This window comes from Trichomycterus rosablanca, chromosome 14 (genome assembly GCF_030014385.1).
Source record: "Trichomycterus rosablanca isolate fTriRos1 chromosome 14, fTriRos1.hap1, whole genome shotgun sequence".
In the NCBI taxonomy this organism is placed as follows: Eukaryota; Metazoa; Chordata; class Actinopteri; order Siluriformes; family Trichomycteridae; genus Trichomycterus; species Trichomycterus rosablanca.
This window is the reverse complement of record NC_086001.1, coordinates 4,047,578-4,065,778: the sequence shown is the minus strand read 5'-3', so window position 1 is coordinate 4,065,778 and position 18,201 is coordinate 4,047,578. Positions and strand designations below refer to the sequence as shown.

At 43.3% G+C, this 18,201-nt stretch overlaps 1 protein-coding gene across 3 annotated transcripts in view; it reads right to left on the bottom strand.

The window, feature by feature from the left end:
- Window positions 1-18,201, bottom strand: part of rnf38 (ring finger protein 38) — a 59,509-nt gene that overhangs the window by 5,326 nt on the left and 35,982 nt on the right. The window contains exons 3-12 of one of the 3 annotated variants that reach the window (XM_063008211.1): window positions 17,198-17,262; window positions 6,950-7,137; window positions 5,666-5,912; window positions 5,417-5,590; window positions 3,991-4,167; window positions 3,718-3,879; window positions 1,691-1,794; window positions 1,488-1,575; window positions 423-544; window positions 193-292 (exon numbers count right to left, since the gene is read on the bottom strand). In XM_063008211.1, the coding sequence (XP_062864281.1) occupies window positions 193-292; window positions 423-544; window positions 1,488-1,575; window positions 1,691-1,794; window positions 3,718-3,879; window positions 3,991-4,167; window positions 5,417-5,590; window positions 5,666-5,912; window positions 6,950-7,137; window positions 17,198-17,262 (1,427 nt within the window). Of the gene's footprint in view, window positions 1-192; window positions 293-422; window positions 545-1,487; window positions 1,576-1,690; window positions 1,795-3,717; window positions 3,880-3,990; window positions 4,168-5,416; window positions 5,591-5,665; window positions 5,913-6,949; window positions 7,138-7,330; window positions 7,838-8,654; window positions 8,681-17,197; window positions 17,263-18,201 lie in introns of those variants that run through there. The other 2 variants (XM_063008213.1, XM_063008212.1) reach the window with 2 other exon arrangements.

Genomic DNA, 18,201 nt, shown 5'->3' with positions numbered 1-18,201 from the left:
GCCTAGCGGTTAAGTCACCGGACTAGTAATTGAAAGGTTGAAAGATACTCAAGATTGATTCAGGTCTATTTTTATGACACTGTACATATCAGCCAACCGGGCGGCTGCACAGACACATGATCATATAACATTTATATAATATATATTAAATATATGATCGATGAGGTCTGTAAAACAGAACTAACAACTCACCTTCAGCCACTTGTCGACACACTTGGCGTGGAACTCGTGGTTGCACGGCAGAACTCGCAGCAGCTGTCGAGACTCGAAGTCACACATGCACACCACACACCTACAATCACAAATTTTAATACACACACACACACACACACACACACAGATTTCAATCAGACTGAACTTTTTATTAATAAAAAAAGCCTTAAAGCGGTAAACGTGCACAGTCCGTGTTTAGCTCTACTCACAGAGTCTGGTCAGACTGGTGGTTACTGGGGTTAAATCTGTAGGATGGCAGCTGTTCAATATCAGCCTTAGTCAGTCCGCGTGGTTTGGCTTCCCCGAGACGCTCGGCCAGGTTCAACAGTGCCTACACACGGATTATAGAGGGATCAACACACACACACATGCACACACACACACAAAGCTAATAACTGCTTACAGGTACAGTGGTAGCCTAGGCTATCAACCCAAAGACTGGCGGTATAAATCCAGGCTCTGCTATGCAGCCACTGTTGGGCCCTTGAGCAAGGCCCTTAACCCTGTCTGCTCCAGGGGCGCCGTACGATGGCTGACCCTGTGCTCTGCCCCCAGCTTCCAAACAAGCTGGGATATGCGAAGAAAGAATTTAATTGTACTGTACATCTGTACATATGACAAATAAAGTATATCTTCTTATTATTATTATCAGACTGCATGTCCCTGCTGCTAAAAAGCATCTCCATTGTGGATTTAAGTCTTTTACAGACCCTACAGCCATTCTGTAAATTCTACCACCCCATCCTGCATCTAATAAATTAAGGTCGTTTTAGTGTAACGTCTTTGATCTACTACATGAACGTCATCTTCAATCACAGGCATTCACTTGTCTAACTAATCCAAGACACAGTAGGTTGCAGTAGTTGGTTTAATAAACATAGGCAAGTTAAGGTACTGGACTAGTAATCAGAAGGTTGACTGTTCAAGTCCCATCACTGCCAGGTTAAAAAGCAACTCTGACCTAAGCAACTCGGCTGTTATTCCAAATGTTCTCCACTTGACTGATTATAGCTCTAATACCCTCTGGCATTCCACCCCAAATATGGACTTTTTCATGACTAGATTCCTTGTGAACAGGAGTATCTTAACTGAACAGTAGTAGTAAATAAAGATGACCACCCATCTAGCCTTTCTTCTTTTACACCTGGACAACTGAGCTTGCATAGCACCTAAGCAGAAACTCAAACTCTGGGCTTGCAAACACCACCTACAGCACCAAGCGCAGTTGTCTATCGCTATCTGGTACACCCTGAATACAAGGAAACAGAGCCGACCTCGTAATTTTCCACTTCTCCATCATCGACGTCCAGTTCCAGACTGATAGTGGGTGCCACAGCGGTGGGCTGCACTGGAAGAACGGACCTACAAAGACCATGAGAGAGAGAGAATGTGAAGAAGTCGAGTATTTTTCAACCAAAAGTCTGAAGATTTGGGCTTGTGCAGATGACCGACTGCCCATGTGCTGTGCCAAACTCACAGGAAGTACGGGAGGAGGCCTGGGTGGTAGGGGGGCGGTGCCATGGCTTGCTGGGAGCGATAGCGCCGGCCGGCGAATCTTCGAGGCATGAAGTGAGGATAGGGCTGCACCATACAAGAAAGAAAAGCACACAGTTAGGAACAGGATGAGAGTGAGTTCATTAAAATGTATCAGTGTATAACCGGAACTAACAAAGTGACTATTTTATCAGTTCTTCAGAGAATAACAGTTCATTTAGATTTTTTCTCTATAGAAGAATGTACTTCAATGATATTATTAGATTAAGTTTCTAAGTGTTAGAGCAAAACAATTAGCTACCTTTAATAACCACTTTATTATTGTCAAATATCCTAATAAAAAATAAATGAATGTGAAATGAAAGTAGGAAAAAAATTAAAACACTCTTTATATACAGGGAGATTCACTCGAAAGAGACCCTGAATATTCTCCGTTTTTTGCCAGACACATTTTGATGCGGCGCTCCTTGTTCCTGAACACGTTCAGTCCAATTTCACACTCTTTGACACCATTTCTTTCTAAATTTGCTGTGACGTCACTTAAATGAACAGGTTCGCACCATGAAAACACATCGCTCTGACACAGGGGCATCACAGCATGTTCAAAGCTCCGTATACTGAGGAGCACATTGCACGTTATTTGGTTCAGATTGCTTCATCCTAGCGAGAGTTATTACAGAATATTTGGGGCCTCTTTCCAGTGATTCTTGTACATTCATAAGGTTTTGTAAATCAATGTGAATAATATGTATAATGTAACTGAAATAAATAAAAAATTATACATTTCTGAGGAAAAAAAATCCTTGTTCATTTTGGAAATGCAAACGTTCAACTGCTTCATCACAAGGAGTAGAAAAAACAAAAAATGTCATTAAAAAATTGTTACAGCAAAGATAAATCGCTATTGGGTAGCAAAGAATATTCACGCCAACTAACTAGACACAGAACAGCAACAAAAAAAATAGAAGAAAATGCAAAATCTAAATCAGTCAGAATCAGAACCGACAATTTTTGCTTTAAAAATTGCTTAAAAAAAAAAAAATAATAATAAAAAACACTTGTGACTGTCTTGTGTAAGCATTTCTTACAGCTAGCCAGCTTCACCCAGTGACTTACAGTAGTATATACGTTTTCTCCAAAAACTTCATTGGCTTCCCGTTGCTCAACGCATTCAATTCAAAATTCTTCTATTCACTCACAAAGCTCTCCATTATCAGGCCCCATCCTACCTCACCGACCTGCTCCATCAGCACATTCCCTCCCGTAGCCTTCGCTCTTCTGAGGCTAACCTACTGTCCATACCCTCTAGGACCAAGCACCGGACCTGGGGTGACAGGGCCTTTTCCATAGCTGCTCCATCTTTATGGAATGCTCTCCCCAAACACCTACGAGATTGTCCTGACCTGTCCAAATTCAAGTCACTTCTCAAAACTCATCTATTCAGAGTGGCATTTAACTTGTAACAACACGAAATAAATGCTTTTATTTTTGCTATTCTTTTTAATAGTTTTTATACTTAGATCACGACAGAAATGTGAAGTCCTAGATCCTAAAACTTGTAAAGTTTTCAGTTTCCTGATTGCATGTGAATCTGTCCTGTTTCTGTCTAATTTTAAGAAATTGTTCTATATTTGTTGTTCTCTCATAATTTAGCTAATTTTTAATGAACTGTCTTATGCTGCTCTCTTTGTTTTTATCTTAATTATTCTTGATGTTGATGTACTATTTTGATTTTGTACTATGATTTGTATGGTGTATGTATTTGTTTTGATTATTTGTCTCATGTAAAGCGTCTTTGAGTATCTTGAAAAGCGCTATATAAATCAAATGTATTATACTTCTGCACCCAAAGTTGTGCTGGTTACTAGGTCGTCTCATCTACATGGTTAAAACAGAAGGTTTTTGGTTGTGTTTTGTTTGTTTGTTTGTTTTGGAACTGTGGGTAGTGAGGTAGTTCACTGGCGATTCAGCAGTTCAGCTGGAGGAATTCGGATTGTGATGTCCACTCACCACTCCAAAGAGCTCCTGAGGCAGGGGGTCATGGGTGAGGAACTGCAGCGGCGTGGAGTGCGGCAAGGGGCTGGGGTGGCCCGAGTGGGCGTAGTTAAAGCCGCCCGCTACTGGCAGGTGTTCTCCGAGCAGCTCCACTTCATTCTCGATCCTCTGCAGTGGCTGCACACACACACAACAGTTTTTCAGTGAGGTGCTGGACTGTGTGTGTGTGTGTGTGTGTGTGTGTGTGTGTGTGTGTGTGTTTGCGTGTGTGTGTTTCTATCCACTCACCGATCGGGACTGTTGTGTCTGGAAGGGAAGGAAGTGTGTGGGCGGGTGGAGATGGGGCGGGTGGTGATGGTGCGAGAGGTGGTGCTGCGGGTGCAGCAGGAAGGCCGAGTCGCTGGTGAGCAGGGACGGGAACGGGTACGGCACGGGCAAGTGCTGCACCGAACACGCCGGCAACATCTGAGAGAGAAACGAAGAGGTTTAAAGGAATCGCCGAGCCACACACAGCGAGCGCTTTGTACTTTTTACAGCCGTGTTGTGTCTGCGTGGCGAATTATAACAGCAATAAAAAACATTAACAAGCTTCTTCCTCCCTCCTACCCGATCAAACCACATCTGCTGAAACCAGCCACGGCTCGTGGTCTGGCACTGAGGAGCAGTTCTAGCTCTGCCAGATTTCCAATTTCAACTAGAACAAGTTTCAGGCCAGAAGAATAAACGTGTGAAGAAGAACAACAAATCTGAGGTTTCATTCTGACGCAGACTGCTTATTCATTTATTTATTTAAGTTTTATGCCACTTTATACACTAGATTGTGTTGTTTATGGCATAATCTGTGTTATGTTCAAGTCATTTTTCCTTGTTTCCATTTTTACAATCTGGTAAGGCTAGTAAACGTTCTCAAGAAATTAAAAGCTATTAAAATTAGACTTCAATATTTAATTCTACACATTCTACACAGAGATTCTGAGCTCCCGGGTTCGAATCTCAGCTCCGCTACCGGCCGGCTGGGCGCCATCTATCGGGCACAATTGGCAGCCACCGAGTCTGCTGGGTGGGAAAAGGCCGAATACAGCGAGTTGAGGGACCCTGGTTAGCAGACCGAGGCACCTGTGCAGGAATGGATGCGAGTCCACTGATGCACGGGTAAAAAAAAGAAGGGGTTGAGGACTGCACAAGCATCGGAAGGGACGTTGAGCAGGCAAATATACTCTCCTCAAACACAGGATTCCCTGGAGCAGAAGACTAATTGGCTACGCTAAATTCTGGAGAAAGAGGGAGAAAATGCATAAATAAACAGAAAACAATAAAAGCTTCCTGTCGAACTGATACAAATTAGGGTCTAACACGCTGACCCACCACTGCCTGAAATCTTGAGCTCTCAAGTTCGAATCTCAGCTCTGCTATTGCCCAATCAGAGAGCCTACACAGACATGATTGTCTCCTGGGTGGTCGATGGTCGATGGTGATACTGATCCCTGAGTGAACCCGTGACACACAGGGGAAAAGAAGCGGTTGGATAATACACGTGTCAGAGGGGAGCTCCTTGTTTAGAATAGAGGTCTGAGGACAAACATACCGCCCCAAAAAATAATACTACAGATGTAGTTTTGCCTGCAATTCTGCTTTCCAGACACAAGGGGGCAGCAGGGTCAAAAGAGACGAATTGCAGCTTATTTCTATCATACTCATCCTGACACACACGCACCGGTGGAGGACCGACTGGGTAATGCTGCTGACTGCTGAAGACCACCGAGCAGGCGGGTACATGCTGCGGAGAGGAGCGCGCTGGGATGTGCTGTCCGGTACAAAGCTGTGGTGGGAGGGCATGAGCCGGCACTGCCGACACGGTGTACGATACGGGGACTGTACCCTGAGGGAGCTAAAACACACACACACCAAAATTAGACACATTTCTGTCATACCCTCCTCCCAAAACTCTCAAACCTTTGCTTACCTGTTCGTGCAGGTCCATGACCACCGTGCCCTGCTGCTGCGGGTGCAGTAACCGTGGAGACAGCGCAGGGGGGTGAAAGGCGCGGGGCTCTTCGCTGCCCACGGGTGGATGAGGGGGCAAGGGCTGGCCGTAGGAGTGAAGCGGGTGAGGGTGGTGGCGGTAGTTCTCGTCCTGAGGGCCGCCGGGCGAGCCGTGATGGAGCCGCGAGAGACGTTCACGCCGAGCGCGCTGACGCCGTGCTGGAGGGCTGGAGGAGCAGAGAGGAGAACATCAGACGCATAAACTGAAGTATGGACAGAAGACATGGACTATTTATGTATTTATTATTTATTTATTAATTTATTCATGTATTTATTTATTTGTGTTTATTTATTATTTATTAATTTATTTATGTATTTATTTATTATTAATTTATTATGTATTTATTATTTATTTATTATGTATTTATTTATTATTTATTTATTATGTATTTATTTATTATTTATTTATTTACGTGTTTATTTATTTATATTTATTATGTATTTATTTATTATTTATTAATTTATTTATGTATTTATTTATTTATTCATGTATTTATTATTTATTATTTATTTATGTATTTATTATTTATTTATTATTTATGTATTTATTTATTATTTATGTATGTATTTATGTATTTATTTATTATTCATTTATTAATTTATTTATTAATTTATTTATTATTTATGTATGTATTTATGTATTTATTTATTTATGTATTTATTTATTATTCATTTATTAATTAATTTATTAATTTATTTATTAGGATTTTAATGTCACGTTTCACACACTGATTCATCAGTTGAAGTTTTTAATGTCAAACACACTCATGGACAATGTTGTATCTCCAATTCACCTCACTTGCACGTCTTTGGACTGTGGGAGGAAACCGGAGCACCCGGAGGAAACCCACACAGACACGGGGAGAACATGCAAACTCCACACAGAACGGACCCAGACCGCCCCACCTGGGAATCGAACCCAGGACCTTCTTGCTGTGAGGCGACAGTGCTACCGCCCCAGACATGGACTAAGTGAGAACTATTCTGGAATTACTTTTTTTACATGATGTTTTGGAGTGTGTCTGTGGGGATTTGCAACCAGTCAAAATGCTGCCTGTGTAATTACAACTGGCCACACAAAATGTCACAAACGCAGAACGACTGTTTATACTCAGTATCACTAATAACATCATCACTGGTGCCAACATCAGTATCTGCATGTCATCTATGATCTATGATGTGATAAACACACACTGGCCCGTACCTGCGCCTCTGCCTGGCAGGGGTGTGGCAGCGCTCCGAGTGGTAGTGTGAATGAGGGTGTGGCCTGCGACTGGGGGGCAGCTCCCACGGTCTGATGGGTGGAGAGGACGTTGAGGGCGGGGCCGAGGCCAGCTCGAGCACAGACTGCTGGGAAAGACGCTGGCGTTTCGGGCTCGGAGAGCCCTCCATCTGAGAGAGAGAGAGAGAGAGAGAGAGAGAGAGAGAGAGAGAGAGAGAGAGAGAGAGAGAGAGAGAGAGTGTGAGTGTCACAGTTAATTGTCGCTGATTCATCACTGATTGCCACTGATTCATTTATTTATATGAAAGGCTAGTAATGATGTCATAACGATCCCGTTTGGGATTGGCCAGTCTTGAGCTCCACCTTTCTGACACAGGTTGCCCGTCACCTGGTCACCGATAGGTCATTTCTCCTATATCAATGAAAGAACTGAGTCATCAGCAGGCTGCATCCCAAAATCCATTTCCTGCCCGTGACCTAACTGGCTTGCTAATGATGCTCTGGGGGCGAAGTGAAGTCACTTCCTGTAAATGAAGGGAAGGACGGAAGCAAAGGGGAGGTGAACAGCATTTTTCAACAGCTAAGCAACAACCCATCCAAAAATCAAGAGACACAGGATGGGTGATGACGAGCCTGGTATGGTGCAAGTGTTCACTGGTTTACTAGAGCATGCGGGGTCCTGATCTACAGCGCAGCAAAGAACAGCACACAGCACATAGCACAGCATAGAACAGTACAGAACAGCACACAAAACAGCACTGTACAGAATAGCACTGTACAGAATAGCACAGAACAGTAAAGAAAAGAACAGTACAAAATAGCGGAGAACAGCACAAAACAGCACAAACCAGTGCAGCACAGCGCAGAAGAGAACAGCACAACACAGAACAGCACAGCGCAGAAGGGAAGAGCACAAAACAGCACAGCGCAGAAGAGAAGAGCACAAAACAGCACAGAACACAGAACAGTGCATCGCAGCACAGAAGAGAACAGCACAACACAGAACAGCAGAGCGGAGGAGAAAAGAGCACAAAACAGCACAGAACACAGAACAGTGCATCGCAGCACAGAAGAGAACAGCACAACACAGAACAGCACAGCGCAGAAGAGAAGAGCACAAAACAGCACAGAACAGCACAGCGCAGAAGAGAAGAGCACAAAACGGCACAGAAAAGCACAACAGTACAGCACAGCACAGAACAGCACAGCGCAGAAGAGAACAGCACAGAACAGCACAACAACACAGAACAGCACAGCACAGCGCAGAAGAGAACAGCACAGAACAGCACAACAACACAGAACAGCACAGCGCAGAAAAGAACAGCTCAAAACAGCACAACACAGAACAGCACAGCGCAGAAGAGAAGAGCACAGAACAGCACAACAGCACAGCGCAGAAAAGAACAGCTCAAAACGGCACAACACAGAACAGCACAGCGCAGAAGAGAAGAGCACAAAACAGCACAACACAGAACAACACAGAACAGCACAGCGCAGAAAAGAACAGCACAAAACAGCACAACACAGAACAGCACAGCGCAGAACAGAACAAAAACACAGAACAGTGCAGTGCAGCACAGAAAAGCACAACAGTACAGCACAGCACAAACCAATGCAGCATAGAAGAGCACGAATCAGCACAGAAGAGCGCAGCAAAAACAGAACAGCACGCTTTACAGGAACTCACTGAGTCACCACAGACACCAAACAGACTCTCTCACACACACACACACACACACACACACACACACACACACACACACACACACACACACACACACACACACACACACACACACACACACACACACACACACACACACACACACACACACAGAGAGAGAGAGTCGCACAGACACACATTCACTCACACACCACTCACTCACAAATAAACTCATTCACACAGACACACACACACAGATCAACAACTAAAACACCATGTCATGGCTAAATTTCAAAGTTGCACCATTTCTGGAGACAATCTGCCAGTCTCAGACCCCGTCCACCGCTTTAAACTAAAGAAACGAGAAGTTTCAGGCACAATCGAGACTTTAAACCTTCAAACGTCTGTTGCAGGATCTTTAAAATTGCTCAACACACCAGTGCTGGACCAGACCTGCAGAACTTCTGCAAAAGAGCAACGAGCCAAAACAGCTCGACAACATTCTGACTCTGTCCTTACAGATTTCAACATCGACTCAACGAAGCAGCAAACAAAAAAAAATATTAATATTTAAGAACTTTTTTGGGGCTCCGAGTCAAATTCTACGAATCCCAGATTACAGAATATTTAGGGAACAGATACTGTAAGGAACCAAGCACAGACAAACTGAAAACCAGTCAACAAGAGACGCCACACACACGTTCAAAACATCAGAAACCCACAGGACATGCTACACACACACACACATTCACACACACACACACACACACAGGGTGCTGGGGTAATTTCACCCAGTCAGCACCCGCCAGTGTGTTCGCGCATGTGTGCGCGCGTGTTCAATCGCTAACAGGAAAACAACAGTGGGCCGCCAGCCAACACACTTCTGAGTCGGGCGTTTTTTTTCTCACTCTTTCTTTCTTTGAAACACGTCCTTAATCAGGCTTAGCGTTAACATCGCTCTCTCCCCCCACGCTTTCCCATCATGCATAGCACAGAAGTGACTCGAGTCAACTCCAGACCAAACAGCGAGTCGGAGTCGGTGTGTACTGGAGCGTCATCGCCGTGCTTTCAGGCGGCCGGCGAGACGATTCGTCTGATCAGCCGGAAGTCGCGACGGGTACAGAGTGACCACAGGACAAAGTGGGCGTGGCCAGTCAACCACCGGATGATAACGTAAACTTTATCCCCAAGACTCTGGAATAGTCTTCCACTCTGCATAAAGGAGTCCCACACAACAGATGCATTTAAGTTACATTTAAAAAGTTTTCTTTGGCATTTGAGTCCATTTGTGGTTTTATTTGATTTATATGTTTATATGTTGGTGCGTATGTATATTATTTTGTATGTATGTTAATGATTTGTTAAATGTTGCATAGTTGAGTGGTATTTATACCTGATTTTAATGTACAGCACTTTGGTTGACACACATTGTCTTATAAATGTGCTATAGAAATAAAGGTGACTTGACTTGATCGTATGCACATGGTGACTAGCACTTTATAAATCAATAAATAAAACATGACCAGAGTCCACTTCCTTACATAACTGACACTCACGTCACAAAAATGTGTTGCTTAATAAACAGTTGCACCACTTTAAGCAGGAACAGGTGCAACTAAACACTTTCCGAAATTTCATCAGGGAGAGATTTAAGCTCTGCTCTTCCACCAGAACTGCTCTAAACCGAGCGAAGCAGTAAAACACACCGGTGCTAACATCTTGAGCTCATGCGCTCGAATCTCAGCTCTGCCAACGGCAAGCCAAGCGGCTATACGGACAAAGATCCGTGGGTGGGAATGTCGGAGGGGATTCCTCATAATTGCTGCGGTTGCGACCTCTGCTGGCCGATAAATGGTGTCAACGGGTAATGAAGCGTGACTCTCCGTGCGTTTGTTTGTTTATTAGGATTATAACATCATATTTTACACACTTTGGTTACATTCGTGACAGAAATGCTAGTTACATAAGATTAATCAATTTACAAGGTTATATCAAACACAGTCCTGGACGATTTTGTTTCTCCAATTCACCTCACTTGCACGTTTTTGGACTGTGGGAGGAAACCGGAGCACCCATAGGAAACCCGCACAGACACGGGGAGGACATGCAAACTCCACACGGAGAGGACCCGGACCGCCCCACCTGGGAATCGAACCCAGGACCTTTTTGCTGTGAGGCGACAGCGCTACCCACCGAGCGTGCGTGATACGGATCTCCAGGTGAAGAAAAAGAACGACTACTTGCACACATCAGATGGTACGTGTTAGTCACAGGGGCAGTGATAGCTCAGTGGTTAAGGTACAGGATTAGTAAACAGAAGGTTGCCGGTTCAAGCCCCGCCACCACCAAGTTGCCACTGTTGGGTCCCTGAGCAAGGCCCTTAACCCTCAATTGCTCATCGTGTTCAGCTCATTGTGTAAGTCGCTTTGGATAAAAGCGTCTGCTAAATGCTGAAAATGTAAATGTAAATGTAAATGTAAGCTCTGGTCAGAAGTACAGGTTTGCACCAGTAGAGGAAGTGAAATCGGTTAAATGAGATACGACTAGATTAGGAGGAAAATTGGGTGGAAAATGCAATAAGAATGCCAAAAAAAGAACTGATTTAAATCAGATACACTGCTGGGTTTTGGACACTGGTTTTCTCCACTGGGGTCAAGTCTGGATTTTGACTAGAAACTTTAAAATACCAAAAGTCATAGCCAAAAGACCTCACATCCTCCTCAAGAATTGTCTGATAGAGAGGGATTCAGAGTTTTCCAATACAATAGTGGTTATGCAGTACTGTATTTAAACTATTTTCTTTTTCTTATTTTTATTTATTTACTTACTTATTTATGTGGGGTCCATAAACCACAGCAGATCGTTCTGGTCTGCAAACCTGACGTGACACGTGACGTGACTTTTACACCAGATAAACAGGTGAAATCTTCTGTATTTATTTTATCTAGACTTGGTCTAGACATTTCAGCTATACCCAGAGCCGGCAGCTAAATAAAATTAATTACTATTATTTAAAAAAATCATTTGCTTCAAACAAAACGAGGCCCTTGAAGGAATTTTGGCTCGTTTGGTGTGTAGGAACTCATGTGGCCTTCAGACACCCTGACCTCAATTCCACTAAACATCTAGGAAAATCAATCCTGACAGCTGTTCCTATTCTGCAACAGAACGACTAAAAACACACAAAACAGGCTGCTGGGTCAACAATATACGTTACAGCCATTTGGACGATTAATTTGGCGGTCTTTTCTTTATTTGTTTATTAGGATTTTAACGTCATGTTTTACACTTTGGTTACATTCATGACAGGAACGGTAGTTACTCATTACACAAGATTCATCAGTTCACAAGGTTATATCAAACACAGTCATGGACAATTTTGTATCTTCAATTCACATCACTTGCTCGTCTTTGGACTGTGGGAGGAAACCGGAGCTCCCGGAGGAAACCCACACAGACACGGGGAGAACATGCAAACTCCACACAGAAAGGACCCGGACCGTCGACAGTGCTACCCACCAAGCCACCGTGAAAACTGGCGGTCTAGAAAGTACTATAACAACTTTCCATTAATATTTATAGTTAATAATAATGCCAGACCACTGGTGACTTCTTGCGTCCATATAAATAAGAACAGTTTGTCTGCACCCATTATAAAGTACATGGAACAGTGATCTCCTGGCACGGCTGGAGAGAGAACTTCACTTACATCGGTGTGGTCAGATGTAGTCCAAGAACCATTAGAGCAGCAGGTCAGTCATGTAGTAGAAGTTGCTGTATCGAGGACGACACTAACCACAGTCGAGCATGCCTTATATTATCTTGGGGTTAGACGATGCCGTGCGACCAAAACAGGCACCGTTAAGCCTGAATAAAGAACATCGCTGATCAAACGGAGGAGGAAAACAGCATGAAGCACATTTCCTTTATTCATAAATCCACACGACATCGTTTAGTTTGGGGGACGTTACAGAACTGAGGTTATTTTGGTAAGTCTGGGGTCGGAGGCTCTCTGGGCTCCTCCGTTACCCTCCAATATTTTCAGCCCCTTTATTTTCTCTCTCTCACTTTCTATCTCAGTCCGTGTCTGACAGCCAAACCCTTTTTTGAGGCCTGCTCGACATTTTGAAGCGAGCAGAGCCTGTTTCTGCCTGTATGGAAGCTCAGGAATGGAGACATGCACACAACACACACACACACACAACACACAACACACACACACACACAGAGAGACAACACACACACACAGTTTCAGCACTGAACAATTTAGATCCTACAAACTAATACACTGTGACCTACACACACACACACAACACAATTTAGATCTTACAAAAATACACTGTGACCTACACACACACACCACACACACACCACACACAACACACACACAACACAATTTAGATCTTACAAAAATACACTGTGACCTACACACACACACACACCACACACACACACACACACAACACAACACACACACACAACACAATTTAGATCTTACAAAAATACACTGTGACCTACACACACACACACACACACAAACCACACACACACACACAACACAATTTAGATCTTACAAAAATACACTGTGACCTACACACACACACAAACCACACACACAAACCACACACACACCACACACAACACAACACACACAACACAATTTAGATCTTACAAAAATACACTGTGACCTACACACACACACACACACACACACCACACACACAAACCACACACACACCACACACAACACAACACACACAACACAATTTAGATCTTACAAAAATACACTGTGACCTACACACACACACACACACCACACACACAACACAATTTAGATCTTACAAAAATACACTGTGACCTACACACACACACCACACACACACCACACACACACACAACACAACACAAACCACACACACACAACACAATTTAGATCTTACAAAAATACACTGTGACCTACACACACACACACAAACCACACACACACACACAACACACACAATACAATTTAGATCTTACAAAAATACACTGTGACCTACACACACACAAACCACACACACCACACACAACACAATTTAGATCTTACAAAAATACACTGTGACCTACACACACACACACACAACACAATTTAGATCTTACAAAAATACACTGTGACCTACACACACACACAAACACAATTTAGATCTTACAAACTAATACACTGTGACCTACAAACCACACACACCACACACACACAACACAATTTAGATCTTACAAAAATACACTGTGACCTACACACACACCACACACACACAAAACACACACACACACCACACACACAGAGTTTCAGCACAGAACAATTTAGATCTTACAGACTAACACTGTGACCTACACACACACACACACCATTATTTGCACACTACACAGCCGACCGCACATGGACCCCCCTTTTAATGATTGAGTTTAGGTGCTTTAATTGTATCCAATCAATTATATAGAAAATACGCTTTCAGTTAAGGTGGCGCGGCGGTAAATTATGCCAGCACACCTAAGCTGGGATCAGCTTTTGAGTCTTGTGAGAAGCCTTCTCAGAGGAGCTTTAAAAAAAAAATCACAGCATTCTATTCTAATAGCATTTGTTAATGAAATGTCCAACAAGCTCATGGTCAGGTGTCCAAAAACTTTTGGCCATATAGTGTAGATTATTTTGGTTGACTGGGTTTGACTGGAAATGATATACTATTTTCATGACTCTCATCTGGAAAGCTTAGCACTAAACAGTTGACCAATCAGATTGAAGTATTTAACATTTGCACCCCTAATACGTACAAAATTCCCCTCAATATTTTGTCTAACGTCCGAACCCAGATCCAAAAGGGCGCCGGCAGCATCCCGCACACGCAGGAAACGGTGAAGGAAGTCAGCGCGGCGTTCTTCTCAACCAGAACGTCAGGTGATTAAAGCGGAACCCCTGGCTAGGCCCGCACACGCCCATAAACCGTCAGCGCTTTTCCTTTTTCCACACTGCATGCTTAAACAGCAGTCACTTCCTCCTCTCTCTCTGCACCCCACAGCTGGAGCTGAGATCATTAGCACCTCCGCACACACCCCTTCGGCTTCCCGACCGCCCCCCTCCAGCCTCCCCGACCACATCCCTCCCGGCTTGTCCTCGTCTTCCAGATATAAATATTGTAGAACCCGAGCTGGAGGCCACGCGCGCTCGAACGCGGCATCGTGATCACGAAGAAAGCACCAGCGCAGCAGTAAAAAGCAACAGCGCACTGAAATGTTGCTAAACACGACAGACTGTTCATTTCTACACTGTAATAACATGTCACATAAAATAAAATCTCACAACACGCCCGAAACACGTCACTAATCCCTCCATTTACATTTTCATCCAACAGAGACTTACAATTATGACTGAACACGATTTTTTTTTAACAATTGATGGTTAAGGGCCTTGCTCAGGTGGACAACAGTGGCAACTTGGCTGTGGCGGGGCTTGAACTGGCAACCTGCTGATTACTAGTCCACTATCTTAACCACTGAGCAAAGATATTTTATTTTTACTGTTTAACTTGATATCAATTTTTGTAAACATGTAGATCAATTTCCAAAATATTCACTTTCCAAACCACAATAATTGGCGGCCTTAGTTCACAAAGTGAAGTAACACTGTGGTAAACACTTCACTGTCCAAACTTTTAATGCGTTTTACCCCCTTTTACTCCCAATTTAGCGTAGCCAATCCGCTGCTGGGGACCCAAATGGCGTCTAAGGTCACCTGACATGTGCGCAGCCCACCAATCCATTCTTATTCTCCCATATCTGAGGTCGGCCCCGCGTACGGAGAGCCACGCCAAGATCTCTGCGCTCCTCCACTTTCTGTACAGGCGCTGTACAGAAAGCAGCCAACTGTGCCTGCTAGAGGGCGCCCAGCCGACCGGTAGCAGAGCCGAGATTCGAACCTGGGAGCTCAGAATCCGGCGGATTATCCTGCTGTGCCACCTTTTTTTGAAGTCGTTGCAGCTATTTAATTTATAAGTACATTCACGTACGACAAAAAGACGACGCATCGTGGTTGTGCGGTCACTCGGGTGGCGCAGAGATCCATCATGCTACCCCACTATTATGCCGAGTCCCAGGTTCAGATCTCAGCAGTGCTATCGACACTAACAGATTGTTGAGTGATAAACGGTGCCCAGTGCTTTGCTTTCTCCAGGGTATTCCTGCCTCATGCTTAATAAGTATTGATGAAACTAGAGCCACAGCAACCCAGAACAGGATAAAGTGGTTGATGTGAAGGAAGTGAATAGAAATTTCAGAGCCTTATATATTTTTATTTTTTTAAACCTTTAACAACCACTGGCTTCTCTACACAGTTCACTAATGATATAAAGATAAAGCAAACTGATGCTTACAAAACTGCAAAAGGTTAAAAAAATATCCAAGCATCTCAAAACTTGCAATATCCATTGTCTGAAAATGCTATCATTTATTAATTTGGGTTTTTACACCATGTTTAACACATACGTGTCAATGGCAATTACATTATTAAGTATTGTGTTTCTTTTATTAGGTAGTATGGATGAAGGTATTATGTTTCTGTTTATTATATCTTGTCTTTAAATTTGGGTCCATTTTCTATTTTCATTTGCAAAGTAGGTGTCTTGTGTAAGAGTTTCTTTTATGGTTTCTAAAAATGGCATTAACCCTTTTTGATGCACAACCTTGGTCAAAAGTGACCCAACTGACCCATCTTTGCAATAAATTAATTTCGTCATTCAAGCTTCCATGAATTCCTCAATTAACTTAAATTCCTAAATTAATCAATCATCACAAATCCTTATTTCAGTTTTATATTTTTTACTTCTTTAATAAAAATCATTTTTGTATCACTACCCTCCTAATGCACAACATGGGTCAGAAATGACCCTTATGTATTTACTATGGAATTTGACAGGAACTACTGACATTTGTAAGTGTTTGTAGTCAAAAACATATTTACTGATCTTTTGAAAGACAACCAAAGATTAGGCTCTTGAATCTTGAATATGTCCAATACTATTAGCTTGCTAGCTGTTTACATATTCTAGTATAGATAGCTTTTATTAGCTAAGACAGCAAATACATGAATAACTGACAAATGTGCATATGAAAATATTCTTGAATGGATGAATATGGGTCATTTTTGACCCATGTTGTGCATTAGAAGGGGTTTGCTTAGCTTGTGCATCAAAGGGTTAAGAAAGAGATAGAGGTCTTGATGTCAGGAACAGACCTAAATATTGAAGAAAAATCCTTGTATTGTGGTCTGAGAGGTGAAGAAAAGCACATGACAGCAAAAGACCTGCAGGAAGGTTCAGATGACGACAGACTTGGTGCCTGGTTCTGTTATTCAGTGTTCCTCACACAGACATGATCTTTATTAAAACGTTTCCCTTTGATCTCATCACAAAAACAAACTTCTGAGAAATTCTGGACCATTAGAAGACACGGGCTGACATTAAGAGCTCACACACGATTATTATACAAACCGCCGAGAGAACCGAGTGTGTGAGAGTGTTCGGTCGGTCCAGCCTTACCAGATTAGTGGTGTCTGCACAGACGGGCTCCGAGTGATAGTGATACACTCCTCCTCCCATCGCTCCTAGAGAGAGAGAGGGAGAGAGAGAGAGAGAGAGAGAGAGAGAGAGAGAGAGAGAGAGAGAGAGAGAGAGAGAGATTAGTTAATAAAAGATGCACCACACCAGCGACACATGAGCAGGAAGCCACCATATCATTTTTATCCATTTTATCAGCTCCACTTACCACAAAGAAGAACTCTGTAGTTCTACAATTACTGACTGTAGTGTGTGTTGTGCTAGTATGAGTGGATAAGACACAGCAGTGCTGATGGAATTTTTAAACACCTCACTGTCACTGCTGGACTGAGAATCGTCCACCAGCCAAAAATATATCCAGCCAACAGCGCCCTGTGACCACTGATGAAGGTCTAGTAGATGACCGACTCAAACAGCAGCGATAGACGAGCGATCGTCTCTGACTTTACATCTACAAGGTGGACCGACTATGTAGGAGTGTCTAATAGAGTGGACACGGTATTTAAAACCTCCACTCATACACTCACAACACACACTAACACACCACCACCATGCCAGTGTCACTGCAGTGCTGAGAATGATCCACCACCTAAATAATACCTGCTCTGTGGTGGTCCTGTGGGGGTCCTGACCATTGAAGAACAGCATGACAGGGGGTAACAAAGCATTCAGCAAAACAGATGGACTACGGTTAGTAATTGTAGAACTACAAAGTGCTTCTATATGGTAAGTGGAGCTGATAAAATGGACAGTGAGTGTAGAAACAAGGAGGTGGTTTTAATGTTATGGCTGATCGGTGTAAATAGCCAAAGGTATGAGAACCACTGACCATTAAGACCAATTTCTGCCTGTTACAGCCTCCACATCTTCTGGAAAGGCTTTTCACAAAGCATGTGTGGGGTCAGACGTTGGAGGAGAAGGCCTGACTCACGATAGGTGTTCCAATTCACTCCAGAGGTGTTCAGTGAGGTTGAGATCAAAGCTCT